We start from the raw sequence: 21,375 nt of genomic DNA on the forward strand, positions 1-21,375 counted from the left end.
AGTCCACATTTAGCTTTATTTCTGATAAAGGACTAAAGACAAGGGAGGAAAACAAAGAAGCTGAGAGTCAGAGAGAGGGTTTGATTTAATACCATCATGTAGTTTATTCATAAGATTAAAAAAATGCGCTTAAAAACATCACTCAGTATGATGCGCAAACAGTTCAAGGTCCTCGGATGCATCATGGGAACCCAAGTCCTCCATCAACATTCCCAAGTAGTCTCCATTCCACTTAGTGCGTTCAGCATGCTCAATGGAATGTGTCAGCACAGTAATCTTCTAAGCTGTTGCAACCTGTCCATCGTCTTTAAAACAACCATGTCACAACATTCTTATGTTTCAGACCCAATGTTATCGTTCCTTCCAAATAAGCACTGACTCTAAGGAGGCACCAGGGCCTTGCGATACTTGCACTGTACCCAGACTCTGTACATTGTCAGCTGCTTTCCTCTGTTCACCTGTAAGCGCCGGTCCACCAAGTTCTGCACCTTCTCTAAGCCAGCACTGAAGAACAGATCATGCAGCTCATCTAGGAGAAAATGGCACAAGTCAAAACAAACACATGAATTGTTGATAATGAATTCAATTTAAATCATAAAATTAATATTGTTTTGCATTAATAAGTGCAGTTACTAATAACATTACATTTATTTCCTGGAAATGCACATTTCACAGACATAAAAGTACTTTTAACAACCACCTACGTGATATAGGGAGTTATTTGAATATTCTACTCTTCTTAAATGTATAATTGTTTTTCTATAATATCATATTGAACTGACTGACATCTTCATTGATTATAAAAGAGAGCTCATTATTTACTTTCTGTGAAATTCTTTGCAATTTTAAGTAGTTTTTGTTTTCATTAGACTTTCTACGTCATACAGTACAAAAAGATCCAACAATGATTTCATTATGATTTGATCAAATATTATAGGGATTTCATAATATTTAAATATAAACGTTGAGGGGAAAATATAATTAAAAAAAAATTATATATATAGAGAGAGAGAAATGAATGAAATGGCATATGTATGATAAAGACACATAATCGGTATTTAGCATGTTTATCAACGCCGTTTGGCCTCCATTGACTTACATTACCTTACAATTGTGTGTTAATTTAAACACACACACGTTGTGTTTTTGTGAACTGTGGGAACTTTCCATTGGTGTAATGGATTTTACACTGTACAAACTGAACATTTATCCCCCTACACTGCCCCTATAGCTACCCATATCACACGCACGTACCCACACACAATCCATCATGTGTTTTTATTTAATTTCCTTATATGTTTTCCCCTGTCTCAAATAAGCTGTTCAACCTTGTGACGTCAGATGGTCGGACTCCCCTCCCACGACTGTTGATTGACAGCAGCGTTTCATCTCAGACCCACCCTGAGTGAGCTCAAGCTGTCGTCGTCATATCCGCCACTGTATAAGTTGAGACACTGGAGCAGAATGGCGTCTAAGCGATTGGGGTGTTCTGTTTTTGGGTGTAATAACGAACACAGGAAACATTCTGATGTTCCTAAATCCGAATCGCCTCAGAATCCACCTCCAGAAGAAGTGAGTGTAGTTTGAAACATTTGCACACTTTACAATGAATGCAGCTAAATTTAACAGGGTAAATTAAATTACGGCATGCTTTCTATGCATGACGTTCTCATTATAATTCATAATCCCACATTTATAATGAACAACCCATTATGGTTATTGTGTTATTACAAACTGTGTACGCTGGTTTTAAAGTTAACGTGGATGTGGTAACACTAAGCTTAATTATGTAGATGGTTCATAACGGTGTCTGTTACTGTAAAAAAAAAAATCATGTTGTAACAGTTATTGCACTGCATAGATAACATTACGCATTACTGAAAAACCAACATTAACAGAAAAAAAGTTTTTATTGTCATTAGGTGTAACATCAACATGTCAATGAACTAACGTATACATCAGTAAAGACATAGCATTCGTGGAGCTGTCTTCTTGTACCGGGTCCGACTCCGGTTAAAATTGATAAAGTTGCACAGATGTGTCCTGAAATTCCTGTCGACAGTCATTCGCCTCTACTGTTGTCAATGGCAACAGCTCCACGTGCCGGCTCACAGAACAGAGGGGCGGGTCATTTGTTATTTAAAGCGGTATGCACTGAAATGGCTTGGTGAAAACAGAGCTGTTTTTGACCAGGTAAAATTAGTGTTTTCTTACAATACTAATGAGAATTTTTAATTAAAGTATATTGCAAAGTTTTCATTTAGACAATAAAGTATCATGTTCACTTGTATAAAAATGGAAGTATATGACCCTTTTTAACTAGTAGCACAGTTTTTTTTTACGCTTGTTCATTTGATGTTTCTCAAATGGCAGCTCTTATCAGTTGGGCAAAGTGGTGGTCGCACCAGTACCATTTGGTTGCAGTCTGGAGCCTTTCACTTTTTTTATCATTATAAATTCTGCAACCAAAGCTTGTCCATCAAATATTGGTTCTTATAAGTGTATAATTTAAGTCTAAACATGTATTTACCTTGTGTGAAGAAGTAGACGCGTGTTCCATCCCCTCTTACATAGAAATTTTCAGACAAGCACCTCCCTGATTGAGTAAAGGACAATTAGCAAACGCAATTAGGCCTGTTGCTGTACTGCTATGGGTTCAGCCTCACATGCTAGTTTTTAGCAGAGCGGTCAATAAATACAAATATTTAAAAACATGCTGCATTTTGTACACAGATCTTACAAATCAAATTCTTCAAAGTTTGAGCTGATAAAAATTACACAAAAAAAGAGAAGAGCAAAATATGTTGTACAGTAAAGGAATGTTGACATTTTGAACACTACGCAAGAAAACCTACTGCAATCCGAATATCTTTTTTGAGAAATTATCTAAAAAATGTGGAGTTTTCACAAGGATGTAACATCTACCTTTTTTGAAACGAAGCTGTGCCATATCGTAGCGACCATAGTCTCTCAATAACAACACTCCTCCAGGTTTCAGCAACCGTGCTAATTTTTTAATGGAGTTCTGCATCCTGAAACAGAGGGATTAAGAAGTTAATGCACTGGTAGGGGCTGACCATCCAAGGGGACAATCACTCTATTCTCATTGTGTGATAATGACATTGGTCCTGCTGCCAGGTGACTTATAACACATTTATTATTTCAAATCAATTAATAGATATGAAATATTGGCTTGAGATTAAAAAGAATATTGGGGGGATATACACGAGACATAAAACTAACATGACCTTGTAGGAAACCTGTTGCCTGGAACTTGCAATAAGCCAATATTGATACGCAAAAGTAAAGAATAATGCTGTAACTGACTAATTAAAGTTACATATCACCTACCAATACTATGACAGCTTTTAAAGAAGACAATATTGAGAGGCCTTTATATCTAAGCTTAAATGTACTTGAGTTTCTTTGTTAATGTTAGTTAATAAAAACACAGCTGTTCATAATTTGTTTGTGTTAGTTCACAGAGCATTAACTAATGTTAACAAATACAACTTTTGATTTTAATAATGTATCAGTAAATGATAACATTACCATTAACAAAGATTAAAAAATGCTGTAGAAAAGCAGTGTTGCCATTACATTAATTTTATTAATATAATTGATAAAAAAAGGAACATTTGGGGGGGGGGGGGGGGGGGGGTAGTAGTATAAAAGTAGTAATATAACAAGAGAAATATACATCTGTCTTAATTCAAAACTCACTCACGGTGTCATTAACACTCACTTCTGTGGATGCAGGGCAGACAGCACAAATATAAGGACAATGACGTCCAGACTATGCTCTGGCATTGGAAACTCAGCAGACTCGTCACTCATATCATGGACAAATGCATAACAGCGTGACGAATCATACTCAGGATTTGACTGCCAAAAAAATAAATAAAATAAGTTTAAATAAAGACCTGCTATGTATACTAAACACCGATCGCAGACTGCAGATACAAATACAGACTTCTTAGTTAAAAGAGGTCAGAAGCTTCCCGTTACTTACTTTGACAAGGTCAACAGCCGTGCTGGAGAAATCACAACCATAAACAAAGAGTCCTGGGTCACTGTAAAGCAAATTGAAAAAAGTTATTTCATCTGCATGGGTAACTAACACTCTGGAGAGGTCTGGTTGGTTTACATCTGGACTCACTTGTTGGTTTTTAAGATGGGAAAAACTGTATTGCCTACTCCACAGCCCACCTAAAGACCCCCAAACACACACACACACACACACACACACAAAAGGATAAAGTGAGCATATTCTACTGACAGGGTTTTAATTTTATTATGGAACAGATAACAAAAAAATAATAAAGTTGTTGTAATTTATTCACTCTTAAGGCCCATTCACACCAAGGATGATAACAATAATGTTATAGAATGTTTTTTTTATTTATTTAATAAAAGCATTGGGACACCCCTTCAAATAATAGAATTTAGGTGTATTGATCACTTCCATGACTAAAAGTTTATAAAATCAAGCGCCTAGACATGCAGACGCTTCTACAAATATTTGTGAAAGATTGGGTCGCTCTCAGGAGCTTGGTGAACTCAAGTGTGGTACCGTCAGAGGTTGCCACCTGTGCAATAAATCAATTCATGAAATTTTCTCGCTACTAATTTCCTAACTACTATTCTACTGTCGGCGTCAACTGTTAGTGGTATTACTGTATAAAGTGGAAGCAATTAGGGGACAAAAAGCAACTCAAAGATACCAAGTGGTAGCCTGGATGCCAGCCAAACTTAACCCCGCCCACAAGATTATTAGGTTAGGCGGTTCGATCTGGCCTCGATCCATTGAGGAGTAATTATCTCCGAACAGAAACTGTTCGGACAAATGAAATCATCAGGACGGGCTTTAGACGATGACGGACAGATGATAAAAAGAAACGTAATCATCCACGTCATCAAAGGGGATTGGATTATATTTGATCGAATCCTAAACGGAGAGCTTGTTTGTATGCAGTCACCTTCACAATTTCTCTCAGAAATGATGATCATGTTGGGTAAGTACTCTGTGTATCATTAAATTATTAAAAAAATTTACAACACCGGCAAAGATCGTGTATTCCAGCCTGATTTCAGCGTGCGTGCAGACAGGGTTGCCAAGTTTTTACAACAAAACCCACCAACTACTAGCCCTAAACACTAGCTTCTCGGGGGGTTCTCCGGGAAAAAAAATGGCGTTTGGGAGTAAAATGTGTGTTATTTTGGCAAGGTTGCCTGCTAAAATTCACACTCATGGGTCTATATATCACATAATAGTCGCTTCAACCCGCGGACATAGAAAACAACCCGCGGAAAAAAAATGCAGACTTGGCAACACAGTGCAGTTGAACTATGTTGACATTTGACAATGCGTTGCTTCGTTGCTCTGATTGGTTGTAGCTCTATCCAATTGATGTCTTTCCTGTTTGGTTGAAACACGTCCCATAATCACAGCCCAATGGAGAAGTTTCATACTCATATTCTGACTAGAATTGAGTTGGAATTGGATTTCCATGGCCGAGCAGCTGCATCCAAGCCTTACATCACCAAGCGCAATGCAAAGTTTGGGATGCAGTGGTGTAAAGCATGCCGTTACTGAGATCTGTATTTCCCTGACTGCATTTTGCCAAGTGTAAAGTTTGGTGGAGGTGAGATTGTGGTGTGGGGTTATTTTTCAGGGGTTGGGCATGGCTGTTTAGTTCCAGTGAAAGGAACTCAATGCTTCAGGATACCAAGATATTTTGGACAATTTTATGCTCACAAATTTTTGGGAACAGTTTGGGGATAGCCCCTCCCTGTTCCAACATAACTGCACACCAGTGCACAAAGCAAGGTTCATAAAGAAATGGATGAGTGAGTTTGGTGTGGAGGAACATGACTGGTAATTGCCCACTGGTGCAGCTTCTAATAGTCAACATTACTTTCATAATTATCATTCTTGGTGTGAACTGACTTTTATTCCACATAAAAGAAAGTCAATGGTGACATTAATCTGGGTGAACGGCCCCTTAAATACATCTATTGCATTACAAAGCTCACCTCCAGGATGCGATAGGATGCAGAGGCTCCAGGAAATGTAGTGTCTGTGTGTGACGAAGGAATATCTTCACCATTTAACAGATGCTGAACTGCAGTTCCCATCTCCTCAGCGTCCAGCTGAGCCTTTTGTTGAGGTGACAGCTCAGGGAACTCCGTAAACAGCCAGTGTCGATCTTTGAAGAAACGGTTCTCATGAACCGTGTAGAAATCGTTCCAGTACTCATTAGCCCTGCTGTCAAACTCCTCTGAAAGAGAGATATGAACAAAGAAAAGAATTTGCAAAAGGATGAGCAAGCCTTTGTAACCAAAGCGGCAGTCTACTCTCTAAAAACCTGCTGATACACAGTGTTGTTTTTTTTTTTTTTTAAATGCAGTAAAATAAAACCTAAAGTTAATCTTAAAAAAAAAAAAAAAAAACTTTGCCATTACAAAAACTTTCTGAAACAAATAAGTTTACATTAAAATGATGATGGCCGTTGAAGATCTTGATGAAGCAGTTTATTGTAGCATGGCAGTGACAAAGTAGCACTTTAGGTTTACCGGCATCAGTATGAACCCAGAACATCCAAACCTTTTATCGTATTACAGTTTACCACTCTTAAAGTAAATGAAGTTACGCCTGTTGTAACAACTGTGGTCTGTATGTTAATGAAGTTGTGACACCGCATTGTCTAAGATGGTTCTTTGTGTCTTACACCCATTCAACTTCTACTAATTGATGACCATTTGCTCAGGATCTGATCAACCCAAATGGTACATAAACAGTATAACTTGACTTTCTTCTTCTCTATGATAATCAAACCATTTTGGGGATGAGCTCAGAGCTATATTTAACTGTATTTTTGCATCTTTAAAATGTATTTTTATTATAAAGCATTATAGGTGGGTGATAGATGAGGTGCTTGATACCTTGTTTTTCTGCTGGGAGAGGTTGACAATTTTCCTGCACTTTTTTCTGGGCGGCCTCCTCCTGTTCTGCTGACCACTCCACATTATCCCTACAGAGGTGAAACACCATCAGAATGAGTGAAACAAAACAAAAAAAAAGTTAAAATTATGTATGTTATACATCATATGTTATGCATACAGTTCTGTTATATATCATATACATAAGGTAGTTATTAATTACCTATTCATATATCACATTATTATATATTGGTAAAATACTTTATTGGTAAAGTACTTTAATTATAAATAAAATATTAAACGTTTTGAACTTTCTAAAGAATTCTAATTCTAAAGAATCAAGTCACACTCACACAAATTTACACATAGAACAACATAAATCCTAAATAACAACCAAAGATACCATCTTGCTTTGAACCACCTTTACGGGCTTCAAAACAAACTGTAGTGTCAAACTGACAGCATGGTCAGACTCTCTCTCTCTCTCTGTGTGAGTCTGTGAGTGAGTCTGTGAGTGAGAGTGAGAGTGAGAGTGAGAGTGAGAGTGAGAGTGAGAGAGACTTGCATACCACGCGTTGTGCTGAAACACCTGCCGCGGATCTGTGAGGAAGCGGGTGCCGAACTGCGGTCGTTTCTGGGCCTCAGCAGATTTCTCCGTTGGTCCATTAGCAGTTTCTGACATGTTTTCTACGGGGGAAGAATCAGCAGCAGCAGGCGCCGCCATGGTCACGCGAACCGGATGCACATGGAGTGTCTCCGCCCAGTTCTGCAGCTCAACAGAAAATATCGCCACCTACCGAGCATTCCGAGACATTGTGCAAATCAAAATGAAGTTGAAATGGTTCATTGGTTCAGATTTCAGAGTTGATATGTAGCATCTTCAAAGGGCTATTTATTAATTACTTTATTTCTTATTTTTTCAGTCGGATCATGTTTTCTTGGGAAAATATTTGGTGGTAGACCTATTTATTTTAATTATATATATATATATATATATATATATATATATATATATATATATATATATATATATATATATATATATATATATATATATATATATATATATATAGTCTTTTATTTATTTATGTTAGACTGAAGAGACTACATTTTAAAAGTTTGGGGTAGTAAGGTTTTTTTAAAGAGAAAATTAAAGAAACAAAAAAAGAGAAATTAATAATTTTATTTAGCAAAGGCACATTAAACTGATCAAAAAGACTGTAAAGATATTTATGGAATTAATAAATATTACAAAAAATTCATTCATATAGCCAACACACACACACACACATATATATATATATATATATATATATATATATATATATATATATATATATATATATATATATATATATATATATATTGTGACGGGGTGAAGAAGTACACGACACAGGAGGGCAGGTGAGTTTCCCCGAAGGGTGGATTTATTGATGAAAGTGAAAGTGAAAAGTCCGTCGAGTGGGTTGCTCCGTGCTCGGTGTGGTCTCTCTTGCGTCCTCGGTGCTCGCGGTGATCTGGATCTGTGCTCAGAGTGAGTGTTGGCCGTCACACGCTGCTCTCTGGAGGGAGAATGGAGACAACAGTTAGCCGAGACTTCTGGGGACATCTCTCACCTCTCTGGGCGGCGGGCAGGCTTATAAAGCCGCCCGCTGATGAGCTGCAGGTGTGACGGCTCAGCCTGTGATGAGCGGGTGCAGGTGTGCCCGCCTTGTTTCCAGGGCGACGCTGATGAGCGCTCGGGACACTTGTCACACTTTCCCCCCACCCTAAGCGACGTCCTGGTCCTGCGGAGAAACGGGGAAACTGGGGGGGGGGGGGGGGGGTGCGGAGTGGAGCCTGACAGACCTGCGAAAGCTGACCACATCCGGGAAAGACCATCGGCGTTGGCGTTGGCCGTCCCGGCACGATGTTGGACGGTGAAGTTGAAGTCCTGAAGCGCCAGGAACCACCGCGTCACCCTGGCATTCGTCTCCTTGGCCCGGGCCATCCATTGAAGTGGTGCGTGGTCAGTGGTCAGGGTGAAGTGGCGGCCCAGGAGGTAATACCGGAGCTCCAGGACTGCCCACTTGACGGCCAACGCCTCCCGTTCCACGGTTGCGTAGCGCTGTTCTGCTGGGGTCAGCTTTCGGCTGATGTAGAGCACCGGGTGTTCCTCGCCGTCGGTGACCTGGGAAAGGACGGCTCCCAACCCGGTGTCAGAGGCGTCCGTCTGCAGCAGGAAGGGGCTATTGAAGTCGGGCGCTCGTAGGACCAGGGCCGAGGTGAAGGCCGACTTGATGCGGTGGAACGCCGCCTCCGCCTCGGTGCTCCACAGGATCTTCTCTGGCTGCCCCTTCCTGGTCAGGTCTTTCAGGGGAGAGGCTAAGGAGGAGAAGTCAGGGATAAAGCACAGATAGTAACCCGCCAACCCCAAAAAGGCTCGTACCTGCGTCTTCGTGGTGAGACGGGGAGCAGAGAGAATCGCCGAGACCTTCTTCTCCTGGGGTCGGATCAGGCCCCGTCCCACCTGGTAGCCGAGGTACTTGGCTTCCGCGGGTCCTAGGTGGCATTTCCGGGGGTTGGCGGTCAGCCCAGCCCGACGTAACTCCGACAGCACCTTCCGCAGCCGGTCCAGGTGGTCCTCCCAGGTCTCGGAGTGTACCACCACGTCATCCAAGTAGGCCGCCGCGTAGGCTTGGTGGGGTCGGAGCAGGATGTCCATGAGCCGCTGGAAGGTGGCGGGTGCTCCGTGCAGGCCGAAAGGGAGGACGCGGTATTGCCAGTGGCCGCTCGGAGTGGAGAAGGCTTTCTTTGGCTTGGCCTGACTGGAGAGGGGTACCTGCCAATACCCTTTCGTGAGGTCGAGGGTGGAGATGTACCGCGCCCTCCCCAGGCGGTCCAGCAGCTCATCTACGTGGGGCATGGGATAGCCGTCGAACTCCGAGACCTCGTTGAGCCGGCGGAAGTCGTTGCAGAAGCGGAAGGTGCCATCGGGCTTTGGGACCATCACAATCGGGCTGGACCACGGGCTGCGTGATGGTTCGATGACCCCTAACTTCAGCATCTCCTGTACCTCTGCCTCGATGGCGTGTCGCCGAGCCTCCGGAACATGGTAGGGCCGCTGCCGAACGACGACTCCTGGGGGCGTCCGGACGTCATGCTCCAGGATGTGAGTTCGCCCGGGGCGAGGGGAGAACACCGCAGAAAACTGACTGACCAGGTGCTGCAACTCCGACTTTTGGGCCGCCGACAGCTGGGGGTCCATGTCTACCATCACCGGTGGGGGTTCCGAGAACGCGGAGAGCTGGGGCCCGGTCCCGACCCAGCGTTTCAGGAGGTTGATGTGGTACAGCTGGTCGGCTCTCCTCTTCCCAGGCTGCCGGACCTGGTAGGTGATGGGCCCGACCTTCTCGGCGACGGTGAAGGGACCCTGCCAGGTGGCCAAGAACTTACAGGCGGCTGTCGGGACTAGGACCAAGACGTGGTCCCCGCGCTGGAACTCTCTGGGTTGGGCGGCCCGGTCGAAGTGCCTCCGTTGGGCCTGCTGGGCTTTGGCCAGGTGCTCCCGGACGATGGGCATCACGCGGTCGATCCTGTCGCGCATCTGCCGCACGTGCTCGATGGTAGAACGGTGTACCCCCGGTTGTTGCTCCCAGGCCTCCTTGGCCATGTCGAGCAGTCCACGGGGTTGCCGGCCGAAGAGGAGCTCAAACGGGGTGAAGCCGGTGGACCCTTGGGGGACTTCCCGGATGCCAAAGAGGACGTAGGGTAGCATCTTATCCCAGTCGCGCGGGTCTTCGGCGGCCACCCGCCGCAGCATCTGTTTGAGCGTTTGGTCAAACCGCTCGAAGAGGCCGTCGGTCTGGGGGTGGTACACCGTTGTGCAGAGCTGTTGGACCTTCAGGAGCCTGCAGAGATCGGCCATCATCCGGGACATGAACGGGGTGCCCTGGTCAGTCAGTATCTGGGCGGGGATGCCCACTCGGCTACACAGCAGGAAGAGCTCCTGGGCGATGGCCTTGGTGGTGGCTTTCTGGAGGGGAATGGCCTCTGGGTAGCGGGTGGCATAGTCCACGATGACGAGGATGTGTTCGAACCCCCGGGCGGACTTCGGCAGCGGTCCCACCAGATCCATTCCGATTCGCTCGAAGGGCACCTCGATGATGGGCAGCGGAATCAGCGGGCTGGGGGGAGGAACTCGTGGCGATGTCCGCTGGCAGGTGGGGCAGGCTTGGCAGAACCGCTTCACCTCGGCCTCTAGGCCGGGCCAGTGGAAGCGGTCTCGGATCCGTTGGATGGTATTCTGGGCCCCTAGGTGGCCTGCCATGGGGTGTGCGTGGGCGATCTCCATCACTGCCTCGGTCTTGCTTCGGGGCACGACGAGCAGGTTTTTTTCCTCCCTCCTTCGCTGAGCGACACAGTAGAGCAGGCCTTGTTCAATTTTGAAGTGGGGCGTAGGGTGCAGCGCGGGCTGTAGGTCCTTCCCCTCCACGACCCGTACTTGAGCCCAGCAGTGCTTCAGACGGTCGTCCTCGTGCTGCTCGCGGGCGAACGCCCCGGCCCCCGAGACCTGCTGGAAGAGATCATAGAACAGGTTAGCAGCTTGGGGGGTGGACTCACCGTCTCGGGGGCTGTCGGAGGCCAGCAGCACAGGACGCCGTCTGGGTCTCCGCGCCGTCCGGCGCTTTGGGCGGTTCCCAGGCAGGCTGACAGGCTGTGTGGCGGCGGTGAGGAGACGGTCGAACCCCGGCCAGTCCCTTCCGAGCAACACGGGGACCGGCAGATCCTTGACGATTCCAACTTCGATGGCCCAGGTGCCCGGGGCGGCCTCGATGGACACGCGACGTGCGGGGACTTCTCGGGTATCGCCGTGCACACACCCAATGGGGACGGAGGTCTTCGAATCCACTCGCGGCGGCAGGATGGCCGCCTGTATTAGGCTAAGGGCGCTGCCGGAGTCCAGGAGAGCCAGGAAGGGACGGCCGTTGATCTTCACCTCCGCCCGGGGCGCGTTCTCGGTGTGCACGGCGCAGCCTGCCAGCCATGCTCGTCCAGGGGATCGCGGGGCTTCGGTGGGCATGGGCTCGTCCGGAGGCCCGGGAACCGCCGGCCTGCCTACTGGTCGCGAGGTACCCTCCGGCGTGCGCCGCTCCTGGACCACCCTTCGGGGAAAAGGTGACGCTCGCTCCCCGACCTCCCGGTGGAAGGTGGCATCCGCCAGCTCAATGGCCTCAACCAGCTCATCCTTGGTGGTGGGCTTCCGCATCCCCACGGCTTGACGGAGGTGGCGCGGGAGCGCGTGCAGGAGGCGGTCAATGACGACGCGCTCCGCTACCTGGATGGCGGTGGAACCCTCGGCCAGCAACCAGTGTTGTGCCAGACGAGAGAGATCTGCGGCTTGGAGTCGGGGCGGGCGCCGTGGGTCGTAGGACCAGTCATGGAAGAGTTGTGCAGCACTGATCGAAGATAGCCCAACGCGGCCCAGGATCTCCTTCTTTAACGCGGAATACGAAGTGCTTTGCGCAGAGACAACAGTTAGCCGAGTCTTCTGGAGACATCTCTCACCTCTCTGGGCGGCGGGCAGGCTTATAAAGCCGCCCGCTGATGAGCTGCAGGTGTGACGGCTCAGCCTGTGATGAGCGGGTGCAGGTGTGCCCGCCTTGTTTCCAGGGCGACGCTGATGAGCGCTCGGGACACTTGTCACAATATATATATATATATATATATATATATATATATATATATATATATATATATATATATATATAATGCTGTTCCTTTGAACCTTAAGAAATGAAAGGGGGGAAATCAGTTTTTTACAATAATATTAAGCAGCAGAAGGCATGCAAGTTTTATTTATATAGCACATTTGTAATATTTGCAATTATTTATATAGTACAATGGTAATTCAAATAGTTTTACATAGAAGGAATTCAAATAATCAAAAGAAACTGTTTAACATTAATGAAAGAAGAAATGTTTATTGAGTATCAAAGCAAGAATGATTTCTGAAGGATCGTGTGACACTGAAGACTTGAGTAATTATACTGATAATCCAGTTTTGAAATCACAGGAAAAAAATACATTTTTTAATATTTATTATAATTAAAATTTTAACAATATTTCACAGTAGGCTAGCTATTACTGTTTTACTCTATCTTTGATCAAATAAAGCCTTAATTGGTGAGAAGAAGAAAAAACCCTAATGTTTCCAAACTTTTGACCGGTACTGTATATTCATAGAGAGCTAATAATAAAATGTAATACATCACCAGAGAACCTCTAGTGCAGTTGCTGCCATGGAAACAACAGTTCCAGAAGAGTTCGGTGAAACTCCATGCACAAGCCAGAGCACGTCTTGTATCTATAGCAACAAAAGTTTCAGAGGCAGCTCCAGTGTAGAAAAATGTGTCAAACTAAGCCTGGAAGCCATGTAAAAGTGTTTACACTATTTTACATCACGCTTTGCACTTCATGCTGACACCTAGGACATCATTATCATACAACAGCAGTCATCGCTCACATCCATGTCAAACTGGAGAGAGAGTTCATATTATAACAATCTTTGCTTTAAAAAAAATATTTTCTATATGGGCTTTGACATTTCACGTTTTAACGAACCCCCTTGTGATTGATGGAGACATGGAATGTTGTTAATGTGATCGTTATCTGTGGCTGACTGCAAGTCAAGTCCCTACTTCTCTTCAAACTTAGCATATTCGTAGCAGTCATGAACAGTTTCCACACGAGTGCAGCCAGGATAATAGAGAGACCACCATGACATCAGGACCCGTGGGACAAAAAATAGACCAGAAATGACAGATTGGGATGTAGCCTAGGCTATATCACGGGCCTATAGCCTACATCTGTCTCTGAATAATATTTGACACCTTCATGCCACACACACTTTCCCTCCCACCCACTTCATTCATCTGGCCTAGGTCTTTACTTCTTTAACTCCAAGACCATTTTTTGGGATTTCCGCCTGGATTTGGCCGACCCAAATTGAAAAGCTTCCCATACACACACAGTGGCCTAAGTTCAAAATGTTGGTGTCATTTTACAGGAAACCCTTTGAAGTTACATAAAACACTGCTAAAAGTAATAAAAATGTAAGTATACGTTGTGTAAGCTGTAATAACCCCCCAAAAAAGTAGGCGCTTTTGATTAAAAAAATTTTATAAATTCATTTTTGAAAGTGTGTAACTCAGGCCCTGTGTGCTCTAGGAACCTGCAGTTTGGGCAATTTCCACTAAATTCCAGTAAATAGTGGGGGGGAAAAGTTTGTCTGTGTCATGTTGTATGACAGATTTACCCCCCCCCCCCACATGATGATTTCATTTCAAGTGTTCGTTTTTAAAATAAGTTTAGTTTTAGTTAGTTATATGATGCTTTAAAAACGTGGGGTGTGATTGACAGCTGAGATCGACGTCTTCTCTGAGTGAAGTCGTCACTGAGGCACTAACAGACTTTTTTCAGAATTTTTGGGAGCAGATTGGAGCTTTAGCTAATTACTACATTTCCATAACTGTTTATTTCACACCAACATAATTAATTGTTCTGCATCTGTGAGAGTGTGGGCGGGCTTTTGATATCGTGACTGTACTTTCTGCTGTGCAGGCCGCCTGAAAGCTTCAAATCTGGCAAGCGGAAACGGGTGATGTCGAGTTTTATTACAGTCTATGGTCTGAAGAGATGACCCCCCTTTTTCCCCCTTTTCGCCCCTCCCCCGACCCTGCTACCCCTCTCCACCACCCCCTCCCACCACCATATACAGTGATATAAATGCAATATCCCAGAGTCATTAAATTAATTATATATGCTGGACACCTGGAGCACACAGGGCCTAAGTTACACACTTTCAAAAATGAATTTATATAAAAAAATCAAAAAGCACCTAATTTTTATTTCTTTTTTTCAGGCGGAAATGACATCAGAGTAATTTAGTGTAAATACATTACTTTGTGTAAAACAAATGCCAAAATGATGCATATCTCCAGAAAGTAGAGACTCTAAGCTTTCAAATGGTACCACTTCATAGCTCCTCCACAGACATTTAAAATTGAAGGTATATACATGACAAAGTCATTCCCGTCCCTGTACAGGGTCCACAGAGTTTAAGTGTTTAAAAATAAAGTATTACTCTTTAAAACTACACTGTGTAACTTTTTGAGTTTATTCTTAGCAAAAACACTTAGTTCTTTCAAAAATTTATGGGCTCATTAATGTATATTTACTTCTTTCAAGTAATAAAGTATTTTCATAAGTTTATAATATACCATTGAAAACACATACGGGTGAGGGGTTCGAATGCCGGTCGCCATGTTGCCCCTCCATCTTGAAAGTACATTAGCCAAAGAGGGACATACTCGTAAATTCAAGCTTCACCTTTCGCGTTTTAACACTCGATGGCACCGTGTCGAATGTAAAGAGGGGGATTGCCATGTTAATGTTGGACTAAATCGGCCACCGTAGGAGTTAAAACGAAATCAGAATTGAGAGGAACAGAAACTATTATTCACTGGATGGTCATATATCTTTACACCGCTAGATGGGGGAAAATATCACACAGTGTAGCTTTAAGGGCATCTGTCGTCCACTATTTTTTATGGTCTTTGGTCGTGCATCATCAGAAATTAATCTCCGACGTGTGTACACACATGCGTGTTCACACATGCATGTTCACGCCATAGCAGTTGCTTGGAGATTAATATTTTATAAATAAATGTTACATGAAACGTTTTAAATGCTACATTTATAATGTATTTACTACCTTTCTTTCGTAGTTAAAGCTGCATATTATACCATCAATGGAGGGAAAGAAACCTCTCATATTTCTTTAAAAGATCATTTGTGTTCCGAAGATGAACGAAAGTCTTACGGGTTTGGAAGGATGGGTAATTAGCCTAATGAGAACATTTTGTTTTCGGGTGAACTTAGAGTTGAACAAAATTCCAACCCTTTTAGACTAGGCTATGCATAGCCTACATTTGCATTAAAAAAAATGATCATAATAATATCCAGATTCCACCTGTAGAATAAAGTCCCCAATGTTTTGACAGTGCAGTCGAGATTTAGTCTATATCTGTGTAGGAACAGGTGTGATTTCGCAAAGAAACTAGTATCTCTGTAATTAGGAGCCGGTGGTTTGAGTTGCACAAGATGTAATTTGTCTCATTTTTTAGATGCTTTTTCTCACCACCAATTTGTAGTCACAGAGGAAGTGTGTGTGTTGTCGCCTCAGTTAGTCCCCTCTTGAGGATCTTCAGGATCTTATTTCACACAGAATAAGTTCACACAGAATATGCAATCTTTTTTCACATTTTCTGTAGTATTATTTTGTCAGTCTGATAAACATTTCCTGCTGACAAAATGCATTGCGCTTTGTAGACACATTCTGATTATTAGCATATTTCATTTGAGTTATTATTTGCTGTAACATTTTAGATAAGATAGACAGTAATTATAGATGTAGTCTCACACAAAAAGAAACCGTTATTTGAAAAGTATTTTAATATACAACAAATTCATAGAAACACTGCAAATACAGTGAAGCAAAAGTAAGGAAGTGAATAGTAACATTGTGTCTGATGCTATTTTGATGTCCAGATAACTATGTCAGCAGTGTCTTACACAAGTATATTTTCTGTGAGTCATCTGGAGGTGTGTTTGTTTTGTGTATGTGGTTGAAACTGCATTTATAACCTCTTGTGTAACGGATCTAAGATTTCTAAATAGCAGCCGCATGTCACTTTAAGAGAGCAACCATCTGTGTTTTTTTTATTTTCAGATTTTTATATGATTTCATTTTATTATAATTTAAAAGCATTAGTCATATATGTAGTTGTCATTTGATTTATCATAAAATTGATTCATATAATTGATTCATAATTTTATTATTATTATTAAAGTCATTTTATAATTTTATATTACTTATTTTCTTGTTGCATTGCTTGCTAGGACATAAGATAATATCTCCATTTCAAGGTTTTTAACATCACACAGGACGTCTCCTCCTTCTGGCCAGTTGCATAAACCACTTAGTCTTAAAAGTAAGTCATCTAATTTTTTTCTTTAAGACTGGTCCTAACTTTTTAAAATCTGTTACATAAAATGGTAGATCGGTCAACTGCTCCAGCGGCCGTGCTCAGCTCCACAACACTCGGTCCTGCTCTGCTTTACACTACAGTAACGTTAATAACGGCATCCATGAACATGAGTCCTATTTTCCACCGGCTGTAAGGTGAAGACCACATGTCCCAAGATACTGCGCTGACACTTGGCGTCATCAAACTACGCCTTTGTTTAGAATAGGCGCCCTCCAGTGGACGGAAAGTTGCATATTGCACCTTTAACATAGTGGCTAAGTTTATGCAATAGCCCTTGTGTTCTTACCTGGATGTCTCAGTCAAACTCTCAAGCTGATTATCTTCTGGCAGGGACTTTGCATCATGGGGTCGGATCTGATGTGGCAATATGGATCAAAGACCATTTTTGGAGTCACTCACTGACTAATGATAAATGTTAAACAGATAAACAAACTGGAAATAGAATCTGTTGATATTTCTACAGAGAGATTTGATGCCTAATGAGCAGTGCATCATTTCACATACCGATTTCATCATGACGACTGAAGGAAATAGGATTTATTTGAAAACCAGTCCAGTTCTCTGAGATCAAGTTTTGTCCGTTGAGGTGTCTAGCCTCTGTCACACTGCACTATGTGTACTCAATTTTGCCAAGTAAGACATGTTGGATCTATCACAATCAATCTATTGGATCTATCTTTCACGCGCAGTAGTCAGCGTGCAGTGGAGCCGGTAAATCAAAAGGTCCCGCCCACATTCCGGCCTAATACACAACTAGGCCTAATAAACAGTTATGGAATTGTAAAAAATTTAAGTTTAAGCTCCAATCTTCTCCCGAATTTCCTGAAAAATGTTAGGTGGTGTTGCAGTGACTACTCAGAGAAGCTGTCAATCATAACGTCACACCCCAGTTTTTATATTATCAAATAACTAATTAAAACTAAACTTATTTAAAGAACGAACCCTTGAGTGTTCTAACATCAACGTTATAAAAACTGCCTAAAATGAGAGAATTCATCTTTGGAAAAAATGTAGTTGTGTGTAATTTGATTGTTTAGTTTGTCTATATCCCATTAAAGGGTTACTTCAGCGATTAGCATATGGCTATATATCAGTAGAAACCCTGGAGTATATTCAAATGATTGTGCTTCCCCCCCTCATGTCCCCCTGAGACAAGGGATTTATGCATTTTATTTCTGGAAAAATTCCTCCCATGATGCAAATTGACAATATTTGCGTCATCTTTGGAATTTTTGGCCAGAGGCTAAAGACTACAGCCAGCAGAGGGAGCTATTTCCTCATGTTTTACACCCACGCATAGGGGATGGGAGATCACACTCACAGTTTAGCTCGCAGCTGCAGGCATTCAAGTAAACGGAGCTAAGCTGAGCAATGTAAGTGTTTTAACTTCTTATCATTAATTTTTATAAAAGTTAAGATTCCAAAGGCATGAACTGAAAACGCGCCAGACTGAACTCGCGTTGTGAATGTATGCCGCGAGTGTGGTCGTGTTTAACTCAGCTCTCATCACGAGAGCTCATCAGTTAAATGTAACTCCTGCAGCTCACGCGGCGATGCGATCATTATATTAAACAGACACGTTCAGTATTTAATTGTAGTGTTTGTTCTCCAACTCACAGTAATCCAGTAGCGGTGGCTTTGGGAATGGGATTTGTATTTGAATTCTGGGAATTGTAGTCTTTCATCCCCATGAGACAAAAATACATTTTCTGTCTTTTCTCAGTCTAGAAGGCACCAAATAAAAAAAATAATTTCACATTTCTATTACATTAATGATGCAGTTTAAATACAGATTCATCTTTTCATCGCTGAAGTACCCCTTTAACTTTAATGGGGTGGGGTTTATGACCTATAATGCATCCAGCCACCTGGGGGGGCGATTGAGATGTTTTGGTTTTTCAAGACTCATGTGGCACACTTTTCTACACAAAGCGACACTACATTAAAGCTACACTGTGTAACTTTTTTAGTTTATTCTTAGCTAAAATCACTTAGTTCTTTCAAAAATATATGTGCTCATTAATGTATATTTACTTCTTTCAAGTAATAATGCATTCTCGTAATTTTATAATATACCATTGAAAATACATACGTGTTGAGGGTTCGGATGGCGGTCGCCTTGTTGCTCCTCCATCTTGAAAGTACATTTGCCAAAGAGGGACATACCCGTAAATTCAAGCTTCGCCTTTCGCGTTTTTACATTCGATGGCACTGTGTCGAATGTGAAGAGGAGGATTGCTTGAGGCTGCTATATGATGATGGAGGATCACTCTTAAACCCCTTTCACACTGCACGTCGGACCCGCAATATTCTCGGAGCATTGCCGGGTCGCCTTCTGTGGGAAAGCAACCACAGCCCGGAATTGATTACCGAATTCGACCCGGGTCGGGGACCTAGTAACATTGCGGAATATGTATCAGAGTCGCCAAGGAAGCGGAAAAGAGAATTAAGACGGCAACGCAACAGGCAAATCAACAAGACAAAAGTAAATATTGGAGTGGCCTTTCCAAGATAAAGAGCTCATGAGGAGCAACGATTTTAAAAAGAACGCCGACATTGCCTGCTTTCTTCTCGACAGGTAATATTAATTCAGCCTATTTGTGTATATTGGAAGTTTTATTGTTGCTTGGCTAATTATATCATGGTGTGCTGTGCATAACACTAGAACGACGTCTAGGATAGTTTTCCTTGCGTCAATGATGAAAAAGTATTGTTTACCTTATAACATAAATCCGTGTTCTATGACGGATAACATGAGATTAATATTTTAATTGCATTATAATTTGTTTGCCTTACGCTAGTGATGTCTTACAATATACAGAATAACGATAGCACTGATAAAAGTTACTTTACTAAGATTAGCTTGCATTCGTCTGGGAACCTGATAGCTGATGTTAGCAATGAACTGGTTAAAAATAACGAAAACGTAAAACTATTATTAATTTTACATAGATTAATTTGATCATAGATCATTTGGCAAATTAAATAACTGCAAATTATAATAGTTTTCAAAAATTACCTCATCACTTGAGTTGAAGCAACACTCACCGAAGAGGTCGAACTGGAAGCCATGACTAAATCGGCCACCGTAGGAGTTGAAACGAAATCGAAATTGAGAGGAGCAGAAACTATTATTTACTGGATGGTCATATACTTTTTCACCACTAGATGGGGGAAAATATCACACAGTGTAGCTTTAAATTTAAAATAAATCATCATCAAACTTTAAGGAAGACTCTCTCACTCTAAAAATTACTGTAGAATTGTAAATATTAGAATTGCATCGATATCCCCCCAAAAGTTTCCTGCAATAGCGCCAATGAATGTACTCAGACAGGTTTCCCCAAACACAATCTCAGACTGCCCAGTCAGCCAAACAGACAATAATGTCACTGACTGGGATGCTCAGACAAACAGAGGAATGTTTTAATACAGTTAATTACATATTTTGTCTCTGTATAATAAAGAAAGTATAAAAAAACGCATAACGCATCACCTTTAAAAAATAAAAATTACAATATGAGAATACATGTTTAAAACTTACGTTAAAATACAGCACATGAAAATCAGCAGTGCAACTCAAAGTAATTAATGCAGTAATGCACAGTAAACAACTTTTAGTTTTAGGGGACAATTTTTTGTGAAAACTGACGTCATGCGCGTTTATTGCATGTTACAGATGCATAATGTTTTTTTTTTGTGACATCGCCAACTACTGGCCTGCAGCAGAATACAACAATTTTAGTCGTTTTCGTAGCCTAGAAATCTAGACGCACCCTAGCGGCAGCAAATCTATTTTGCTGCGAGATACTTCACTATCCCATGAGGCCACAGATTAATGAATGAAGGTGAAGGTAAGCAGCTGACGCTGGTAGGTCACATGGTAACGACAACATGGCGGATATAGTATTTTCGGATTACATTTATACTACACGCATTCATACTAAATAAAACATACTTTTTTTAACGGTCGCAATGTAAGTTCAAATTCAAATTGAGTGCCTATGCACAGAGTATGCGATATCGGACACAGCTCTGGTTCACCCAGAAATGAAAATTATGTCATTAATGACTCACTCTAATGTCGTTCCACACCTGTAAGACCTCAGTTCATCATCGGAACACAGTTTAAGATATTTTATATAATAAAAGTTTATACAATTTTATTATATAAAAAAACCCTTTTGAAAAAAAGGTCGGGAATCCTTTTGCAGAAATGACTGCTTCAATGCGGCGTGGCAGGGAGGCGATCAGCCTGTGGCACTGCTGAGGTGTTATGGAGGCCCAGGATGCTTCGATAGCGGCGTTAAGCTCATCCAGAGTGTTGGGTCTTGCGTCTCTC

At 42.4% G+C, this 21,375-nt stretch overlaps 1 protein-coding gene across 1 annotated transcript; it reads right to left on the bottom strand.

Moving 5' to 3' along the window:
- Positions 1-74: 74 nt before the first annotated feature.
- mettl2a (methyltransferase 2A, methylcytidine) lies at positions 75-7,714 on the bottom strand. Its single transcript, XM_067428875.1, has 9 exons — positions 7,512-7,714; positions 6,946-7,034; positions 6,037-6,281; positions 4,160-4,209; positions 4,013-4,073; positions 3,746-3,885; positions 2,926-3,032; positions 2,531-2,596; positions 75-529 (listed from the first exon to the last, which is right to left on the bottom strand). Exons 1-9 carry the CDS (start codon positions 7,664-7,666, stop codon positions 381-383), a joined length of 1,062 nt encoding a protein of 353 aa, XP_067284976.1. The 5' UTR covers positions 7,667-7,714; the 3' UTR covers positions 75-380.
- Between the last annotated feature and the right edge of the window lie 13,661 nt (positions 7,715-21,375).

The sequence above is a fragment of the Pseudorasbora parva genome, chromosome 2 (assembly GCF_024679245.1).
Source record: "Pseudorasbora parva isolate DD20220531a chromosome 2, ASM2467924v1, whole genome shotgun sequence".
Classification (NCBI taxonomy): Eukaryota; Metazoa; Chordata; class Actinopteri; order Cypriniformes; family Gobionidae; genus Pseudorasbora; species Pseudorasbora parva.

Bases quoted from the DNA above. Each gene is read 5' to 3' on its own strand.
- mettl2a (XM_067428875.1), bottom strand. From the start codon at position 7,666: ATGGCGGCGCCTGCTGCTGCTGATTCTTCCCCCGTAGAAAACATGTCA. The intron at 3,033-3,745 runs GTGAGTGTTAAT...CCTCTGTTTCAG, and splicing joins TCTGCCCTGCATCCACAGAA to GATGCAGAACTCCATTAAAA. The intron at 530-2,530 runs GTAAATACATGT...ATTTTCTCCTAG, and splicing joins CGTCTACTTCTTCACACAAG to ATGAGCTGCATGATCTGTTC.